The sequence below is a fragment of the Trichosurus vulpecula genome, chromosome 2 (genome assembly GCF_011100635.1).
Source record: "Trichosurus vulpecula isolate mTriVul1 chromosome 2, mTriVul1.pri, whole genome shotgun sequence".
Taxonomy (NCBI): Eukaryota; Metazoa; Chordata; class Mammalia; order Diprotodontia; family Phalangeridae; genus Trichosurus; species Trichosurus vulpecula.
Genome location: NC_050574.1, coordinates 121,434,440 through 121,443,824, shown reverse-complemented (window position 1 = coordinate 121,443,824; position 9,385 = coordinate 121,434,440). Strand labels below are relative to the sequence as shown.

At 43.2% G+C, this 9,385-nt stretch overlaps 1 protein-coding gene across 1 annotated transcript in view; it reads left to right on the top strand.

Moving 5' to 3' along the window:
* The first annotated feature begins 753 nt into the window (after positions 1-753).
* Positions 754-9,385, top strand: part of LOC118839204 (2-acylglycerol O-acyltransferase 2-like) — a 33,910-nt gene continuing 25,278 nt past the window's right edge. The window contains exon 1 of the mRNA XM_036746659.1: positions 754-844. Within this exon, the coding sequence (XP_036602554.1) occupies positions 754-844 (91 nt within the window). The remainder of the gene's footprint in view (positions 845-9,385) is intronic.

The following is a 9,385-nucleotide window of genomic DNA, read 5'->3' as shown; positions in this document are numbered from 1 at the left end:
TTTCCTTTTTCTGTCATATTAGCCAATCTGATAGGTGTGAGATGGTACCTCAGAGTTGTTTTAATGTGCATTTCTCTAATCAGTAGTGATTTAGAGCATTTTTTCATATGATTATAGTTAGCTTTGATTTCTGTCTGAAAACTGCCAGCTCATATCCTTTGACCGTTTATCAATTGGGGAATCAAGAGCGGTCTTTTCAATATACTGCTGTAATCTTATTATTTGTCTAAAAAATTCAGTGGGGGGACCCCACTGTCTGAAAAAAAGTATAAATTCTTATCGTTGGCCCTCAAGTACCTCCTTAGTCTAGCGTCACTCTCTCTTTCACTTTTTGTTTTCCAACAAGCTGTCCCTCAAACACACCGTTCTGAGGCTACTTGCTGGGTGACCTTAGGTAAATCACTTCCCTTCTCTGAGACTCTGACAAACAACCTCTGAATGTTCAGGGAGGTCTTTTCACCTCCCTCCCGTGGTTTGAGTGACAACGGAAAGCAGCATGGGGGGCGGGGCAGGAGCGCAGCCCAAAGCAAAGGTTGACCAGCTCAGCCCTGAAGAGCCAAAGTCCCGCCCCCAGGAATGAGCTCCTGGCTGGGCGAGGCCGAATTGCCTGAGTCTTCCAGCCTCGGAGGTTGCTCCGGGAGTGCTGAGTCCCGGCCAGAGAGCCCAAGGGAGCCCCGTCCTTCCCCTTTCCCTCCCCGGACAGCTTGCTTCCCCGGGACGGCTTGCAGAGACAACCAGGTCGTTGGGGCCAAGATGATTTCCTTCGCGCCCCTTTCGGTGCCGCTGGAGCGGCGGCTGCAGACTCTAGCTGCGGTCCACTGGATTTTCAGTTTCCTGGCTTTGGGTAAGGAAAGAAGGTAGTTCTTCACGTGCCTGTCCTTCCATGGGGATCTGCCAAGCTCCCCTTGTCCTTTCCTTTTTCAGGGCCCCTCGGGAGAAGAAAGGGAATGGAGAGGGAGGAGGAGGAGCAAAGAAGGGACCAATACTGGCTAGCAATCTGAGGGTCCTTCAGCCTAGCGCCTCTCTCCCCCCATCCCTCCCCCGGGGTCCTGGTGATGGATGGGAATGGAGGAAGAAGAAGAAAGCCCAAGGGGTGAAAGCCTCCATTCAAACAGAGTTCGAGGATTTGGGTTCTAATCCTAGCGCTGTCATTTACTACTTATGTGATCTTGGGCGAAGCTCCTAATCCCTCTGGACTTCCGTTTCTTCATCTGTAAAATCAAGTGGTTGGTCTATGAAAGGCGATCTGGTAATGGGAGGGAGTTGGAGGGGAGAGGGATTTGTAGCCTGATCATGGAAGAGAGAAGGGAAGGGCAGTCTAGGAAGGCAGACTGGGAGATCCTCAGCCCCATCTGCTTTTCCACTAGGGTGTGCTGGTGATGAAGGGGAGGGGGACGGAAAGGACAGGTAGAAGATAAAAGGTAAATCTGTTTAGTACAGTGCCCCCGGGGTGTGTTCTTGACCCCTGTGGGCTTCACCATTTTTATCAGTGCCTTGGATAGAGGCAGAAGTGGCATGCTTGTCCAATGTCTGGAGAGCAGAAAGCTAGAAGATCACATGTTGGCTGACAGCCTCTAAAAGAGTGCATTGAATCTTTTAAAGGTCCTTTCCAAGTCTGCTACTTACTGGCCACGAAACCTTAGCCAAGTTTTGCGAGCTTTGGTTTCCTCCTGTAAAACAGAACAGACACAGGGTTGCCTAAAAGTCACCATGCCCTTTTCAGATTTGTAGGCTTAAAAGGGCACTACACCTCGGAGACATCCTGTATTTCCCCAGTGTTCCTCATAGGCACATTCTGTGAGGCTAAACGAGAAAGTGTATATAGTACTTTGTAGGTTCAATCCATACCTTCAAAGTGAACGAAATTCAACATTTATTAAGCACCTATTGTGTACTGAGCACTCTGCTGAGTGTTAAGGTTTACCGTCTACTATGAACCAAGCCCTGCCATTACATCATACGTTCTGTGTTACAATTTTTGTACAATGCAACCTCTGTTGGCTTTGAGCAACGTAATCTCAAAGAGTTGACTTCCTGAGCGGGGATAGATAGCCTCCACACCGTGAGCATTATGTAAAGTAGAGGAAGTGTTGGGGGCAAAGGCGATATCCAAAGACTATATTCTAGTGCAAGCTGAGAAGGGAGGGAGCACTTTCTGCAAGAGGAATCTGAGGGTTTATACACATAATAAGCCTGGGCACCTACTCTCTAGCAAGAAAGGAAGGCCTCTGAGCACCGGAGAGGGGGGAGGAAGGAGTGCCTTCCAGGCTTTGGGGATGGCTGGGCCTCAGTGCAGCCTACTTCAGACAGGAAAGGGTTGCATGATTTGGCAGTGCTCAAGCAACTGGTAGATTCAATTAAATTCCACTAACATTAATTATGTGCCTAATTAACATGAGCAGAACACTATGCAGTACTGGGGATACGAAGACAGAAGGGAAAAACCATCAATGTCCCCTTAAAGCTTATATTCTATTAGGGGAGACACAGAAGTAAGTAAACACATAAATAAATACACTGCAGTTTCCTTGGGGAGAGAGCTCTGACCACTCTAGGAATCAGGAACGGCTTCCTGGTAGGTGTGGCACATAATCTATGTCCTCAAGAAACAAGATCTTAACAGGTAGAAGTAAATAGGAAAGACATTTGAGCAATGGGGGAGAATGGCAGGGCCACCTGAGCCCAGGCTAGTTGGAATGGTGATTTCAGAGCTGACATTCAAATGCATGTCACCTGACTCCAAGTCTATTGTTCTTTCTTCTCTGGCTGTCCTAGATGAGGAGGTCCTAGATTTAGAGCTATGACCCTACAGAATCAACCTGAAAGACCACTGAGTCCAGCTCCTTTATTGTTTGGATAAAGAAACTGAGACACAGTACCGTTATGTGACTTTGCAAGAGACACTGTTATTAAATGTCTGAGGAGGGATTCGAACCAAAGTTCTAAAATAGTGGTGTTCAACTCAAATAGAACCATGAACTACTTAGGGATCCCTACTGGCTACACCTTAATTTAGGCCAATAAGCTGCATTTCTGACACTTCTGCTTTAGAATTCAAGTTAAGCAGAATGTTTTCTCTGCTAGAAATATTCCAGGATCGCCTGTGTCCTGGAGGACTTAGACATTAGGCTGCCTGGTGTAGAGGACAGAGCACCTGATTTGAAATCTGAAGACTTGGGTTCAAATCTTGGCCCTGTTTATGTTTACCTGTGGGACCTTGGACAATACATTAAACATTTCTCATTTGTAAAAATAAAAGCCTTCCAGGTCTAACAGTATGAGTTTGTGAGTCTGTAAGGTGAGGAGTGAATGAAGGGTGAGAAAATGGAAGCCCTGAGGAAGGATAAGAGATGACAGGTTAAAGGAAGTATTGTTTAAGGATGGGGAGAACCTGAACATATTTCTAGTCAGTGGGGAAGAAGCCAGTAGAAAGGGAGAGACTGAAGATTAGAGAGAAGGGATTGTGGAAGCAAGTAGAGAGGTAGGTTAGTGTTAGAAAAAGGGGGGGGATAGGTAAAGATGTCAAGAGGTTTTGAGATGTGGAGAAGATGAAATGAGGGATCTCATATCAGGAGGGAAGGAAGGAAGAAAGGAAAGTAAGCATCTACTTACATGCCGGGCAGTGTGTTAAGTGCTTTACAAATACTATCTCATTTGATCCTTATGTCAGCCCTGAGAATAGGTGCTATTATTATCCCTCTTTTGCAGACGAGGGAAACCAAGGCAGAGTTTTGTTCTGAGTAAAATAGGAGTAGTTAAATGCTGAATGCGGTGGAAAGAGGAGGGGCGGGAAGCAGTGCTGAGTTTGAAAGGACAGAAGAAGATTGTGAACAGATGTCATGGGGGCATTGGATGAGAGTGTAGAAATAAGGGCTTAGTCAAGGTCAGAAAACACGAATGTGCAATGGACCCAGTCTTCATGACCACACGATTTCATCAAGTATCATTCAAAGGTTTAGAATCAGGAGTGGAAAAGATAGGGGGTAGGGGTGGCTCAGGTTGTGGATTAGCAGGGCTTAAGTGGATGGTCAAGAAAGTCAAGGGTGAAGGATAAGGAATTCTAGGGTAAAGGAAAGTGCTTTGTTGAACTGGCTAATTTTAGACTCAAAAAAGACTGTGAAGGAAAGAAGTCAATTATAATTAATAACAAGTATAAAGAATAAAACAATCCCTACTCTATGAGGCAGCTCAGTGGAGCTCTGTGTAGAGTGCTAGGCCCAGAGGTAGGAAGATCTGAGTTCAAATCCAGCTTCAGACATTTACTAGCTGTGTGGCTCCGGCAGGTCACTTAACTTCTATTTGCTTCAGGTTCCTCAACTGTAAAATGGAGATAATAATAGCACATATCTCCCAGGGTTGTTGTGTGAATCAGCAGAGAGAATATTTGTAAAGTGCTTAGCACAGTGCCCAGCACATAGTAGGCAACCGTATAAATGCTTATTCCCTTTCCTTCCCCCAACTCACAAACAGCTTACATTCTAATAGGGAAGGTAGTAGATGCACATAAACATATGTAAGGCACAAATATAAAATTAATAAATACAAAACTGTTAAATACAAGGTGATTTGGGAAGAAAGGCATTAGCAATTGGGAGAATCAAGAAGGGTCTCATGCAAAAAATGTTGCTTGAGATATGGTAGTTTTTTTAACTTAAAAATGTTTATAAAAAAGTTTTTATTAATGTCTTGTTTTTTACATCATCATAGTTTTCCCCAGTATTCTTCCCTCTGCCTTACTCAAAGAGCCATCCTATCTGACAAAGAGCATTTTTTAAAGACAAAAAAAAAGAGGAAAAATTCAGCAAACTGACTAACACAATGAAAAAAATCTGAAAATGTGCATTGTGAGTCTCCCACCTCTGGCCAATCTACCCCAAATATCCTTTCATATCTCTTCATTTGGGTCATGCATGAGTTTTATAATTTTGGTACATTTACCTTTGTTTTCTTTGTGTTTGGTTGTTCTTTCTATTTACCTTGTTGTGGTCATTGTGTGTATTTTCTTGGCTCTGTTGACTTCACTTTGTGTTAGTTCACAAAGCTCTCTCTTTCCATGCTTCTCTATATTCATCACATTCAGCATTTTTTACAGCACAACTTTTTTCTTAATTTCTTAAATTAATGAGCATTCATTTTAGAGACTCTGTGAAGTGGAGATAAGGAGGAAGCAAATTCCTGGCTTTGGGGAAGGCCAATGTAGAGGGTCAGAGACTGGAGGAGAAGGTTAGTTTGGCTGATCTCAAAGGTCAAGTAGAGGGGTGGTGTACACTGAGACTGTTGACATAGATTGGGGCCAGGTTGGGTAGGGCTTCAAAAACCAAAAAGAAGAGGCACAATTTTAGAGGCAGTAGGAAGCCACTGGAGTTGATTGAATAGGGAAATCAAGTCATGTCTGCCCATAAAGACAATGTCTTTGGCAGCAGTGTGTAGGACAGATAGGAGAGAGGAGTGATATGAGGATGGAAAAGTAATGAGGAAACTGTAGAAATGTCTAGGTGAGAGATAAGAAGGGCCTGAACTAGTAGTTGTATGAGTAAAGAAACTGAGTCAGATGAGAGAAATGTTGTAAAGGAGGAAATGAAAAGATGTGGCAACTGATTGGATATGTGTGGTGAGTGAGAATGAGGAGTCCCGAATAATGTGTGGTTACTAACCGGTGGGAAGGATGGTGGTGTCTTCAAGAGAAACAGGAACTTTCAAAAGAAGGGAGGGAATGTTTGGGGGAAAAGTTAATGAGTTCAGTTTTGGATGGGTTGAGTTTGAGAAATCATCAGGACATTGAATCTGATGTGGCCAATGATCACTTGATGGTGTGGGACTGAAGCTCACTGGAGAGACTGAGACTGAATACACACACACACGTGTGTGTGTGTGTCCTATATGTGTCTACATATGTGTGTATAAATACATATACATATGTATATGTGTATGTCGTATGTATGTGTGTATGTCGTATGTATGTGTGTATGTGTATATAGGTATGTCATCGGCAAATAAAAGATAGTTGAATCCATGGGCACTAGTGAGGTTACCAAGAGAGAGAACATAGAGGGAGAAGAGAAGAGGGCTTAGGACAGAACCTTAGGTACCACTCATTTAGGAGGCATGTTCTGGATAATGAGCCAGGAAAGGTAATGAAAAAGAGTGGGTAGGTTGGTGACAATTGAACCAGGAGGGAGTATTTTCACAAAAGCTCCGGGGAGAGAGAGTGTCCAGGAGGAGAGGGTCCTCAATAATGTCAGACGCAGTGGGATTAGGACTAAGGAAAAAATAAGAAGATTTGCCAATTAAGAGATATGGGGTAACTTTGAAAGGGCAGTTTTAATTGCGAGATAAAGTCAAGGGGCAGATTATAAAGAGCTGAAGGTTGAGTGAGAAGAGAGTAAGGGAAGATGATGAGCGTCTACATCTTTTTTTCTAGAAGCTGGGCTGAAAAGGGGAGTAAAGATATAGAATGATAGCTTGAGGGGATGGTAGACCCCAGGGAAGGGTTTTTTTAAAGATGGAGGCAATTTGGGATATATTTGTGGGCAGTAGGGAAGGGACGTGTTGCTAAGGAGAGGTTGAAGATTCACTAGATGGGAGTGGGGATGATTGAAGATTCATTCTACTAGAGAAGACGGGAGAGGATGTAATTAAGTGCACACAGAGGGAGGTTGGCCTTGGGGAGGAGAAGGGCCATCTCTTTGTCAGAAACTGGGAAAAATGAGGATAGAATAAGAGTTGGTGTCAAAGAGTTTTAAGATGAAGAGAATGGAAAAGGAGGGAACTCATGTCTTAATAGCCTTAACTTTCTCAGTAAAATAGGAGAGGGATGGTAAGTCAAAGGGGAGGAGTCAGGCACGACACAGGTTGCAAACTTGGGGGGCTTGGAGGAAGGTGGTGCCTTTGAAAGAAACAAGAAAGTCCAAAAGAGGGAAGAGACTGTGGGAAACATAATTAGTGCTGTTTGGGATGTATTGAGTTTGAAATGCCTATGAGACCTCAGTTCAAACTTGCCAATTGGTAATATGGGACTGTAGGTCAGGCAAGAGACCAGGGGCAAGTATATAGGCTTGGGAATCACTGGAAAAAGATAATAATTGAACCCATGGAAGCTAATGAGATCACAAAATAAAGAGAAGAGGAGAGGACCGAGGAGAGACCATCGAGACGTGTCTTGAAAATCCAGAATGCAGAGAGTATTCAAAATGAGAAAGTGGCCAGAAGTGTCAAATGCACAGAGGTTAAGAAGGCTGAGGCTAGAGAAAAGGCAATTCGATTTAAGGATTAAAAGGTTGCTGATAGCTTTGGGGGATATCTGTTTTAGTGTTTTAGTGAGTAATGAGGCAAGGAGCCAGTCTGCAAAAGACTGAGAAGTGAGTAAGGGGAAAGGAGTGGAGGCAGTTAGGGTAGATAGCTTTTACTAGAAGTTTGGCTGAGAAGAGGAAGATAGATATAGGATGTTGGCTTGAGGGGATGGTAGAGCCTAAGAAGATGTTTGTTTTTTTTTTAAGACTTGGGTCTATTTGTGGGCAGCTAGGAAGCAGTAAATAGGAATCAATTGAAGATTATAGGCAAGGTAAGATTACTGTGGGGAAAGAGGCTGAAAGATATGAGAGGAGAGGATCAAACTATTATTATTATTATATCATCATCATTTCATTCTCCTTTTAAAATCCTCAAAACGTAACAAAACCACTCCTAGATTCTTGGCCTAATTAGACTTCTGTGACCCTGGTTCTGGAGGGGACACATGTATCATAAACTCCTATCAGAATGTAAACACTTTATGTTTTAGCTCTTTATGATTGTTTACTTTTTTATGTTTCCCTTGACTCCTGTGTTTGTGTGTCAAAGTTTTCTAGTTCTTTTCTCTAGCACTCTCATTTCATTTATTGAATTATTTTAACTCTTTTTTTAAAAAGACAAAATTTCTGTCTTCTAAGAATTCTAGTTGAACTTAGGCCCAAATTGAGCTTTTTCTTTGAGGCTTTGTTTGTACATGTTTTGAACTTTTCTCCCAAAACCCTTCTGGGTTTGTGTTTTGGGCAGCCTTGTCACCTAATAGCTCTTTTTGGTGGGATTCTTTTGTTTCTTTGTTCATTCTTCCATCCTACTTCCTGACTTTGAACTTTATGTTAGGACCAGGCTCTACACACTTCTGAAGAGAATGTCTAGGCTGTGCTCCTGTTCTCTTAGGTCCTGCTGTTGCATTCTTAGGGATATTGTTGTGTTATCACAGGTTCTCAGGGAAAGTACAAGCTAAAGACCAGCAAGTTTTCTGTGCTCTCAAATTGGTTTGCTTCAGGGCAAAGTGTGATCACGTCCCTCTTGGTCTGAGCTCTGCAAGTTCTAGACTTAGACTAGGACTGAGCAACACACCTGTGGGCTTGTCACTGGTTAGAAGCTCCAGTAGACTGCTACTGGACTCAACTACTATTAGCCAGCTGGAAAACTCTCTAGGCTCAGAGTGACTGAATTGCAGGCTTCCCTTCCAGGCAGTCTTCAGATTGTGCTGGAGGCTGGAAGTGAGACACTGATCTGCTTCTGGGATGAGCAGCTGCTACTTGCTTCTGGATTTGCACCTTGATTAACACACATCCTAGGGCCTCCTTCTGCTCTTCACACTGCCATCCCTAAGACGAGGTGTCCTTAGTTTGTGTTTGATCTGTGACCTGGAACCAAGTAGTAAATGAGAGAGTTACCAGTTGGCACCTGTTCGTACAGCATGTACAGTTCCTAGAACCTCATTTTACTCTAGTCCTCTTTCAGTTGCTGCACTGGAATGTTCTATGTGTTTATTCCTGGCTATAGCCCATCCCTATTGTCTGTAGACTTCCCTGTCTCTGCCAACCTGGGCTGGAAAAATGACTCACTGTAACTTTTTTCCCCTTGTATTTCCCAATCAGGATCGAGGTTAGTGTGTTTTCTAGTAGTGGGGCAAAACTTAGCTGTACTCTTTCCTGCTCTTCTGAAACCTTGGCTCCACCACCATTGATCTCTTAATTGCCACATCTATTGGCCTTTCCTTAATCCTCATCTTTTTGTTCCTCTCTGCACCTTGACACTGTTAATCACCTTTCCTCCTCGACACTCTCTCTTATCTAGGTTTTCTTGATGTTGCTCCCTTTCTTCCTGACTACTCCTTTTCAGTTCCTTTTGCCGAATCTTCATCCAGGTCAGACCCACTAATTGTTTTTTAAGGTGTTATTTTCTTCAGTGTTTTTGTGCCTCCCCCTCCCCCAAGCTGTTGTCTTTTTTATAATCTTGCATCACTCTCATTTCTTTCCCCAAATTTTCCTCTGCTACTCTTATTTGATTTTTTAAATCATTTTTTATTTGTCCCAGGAATTCTTATCAATAATGTCAAATTCACATTTTTTTCTTTGAGGCTTTGCTTGTA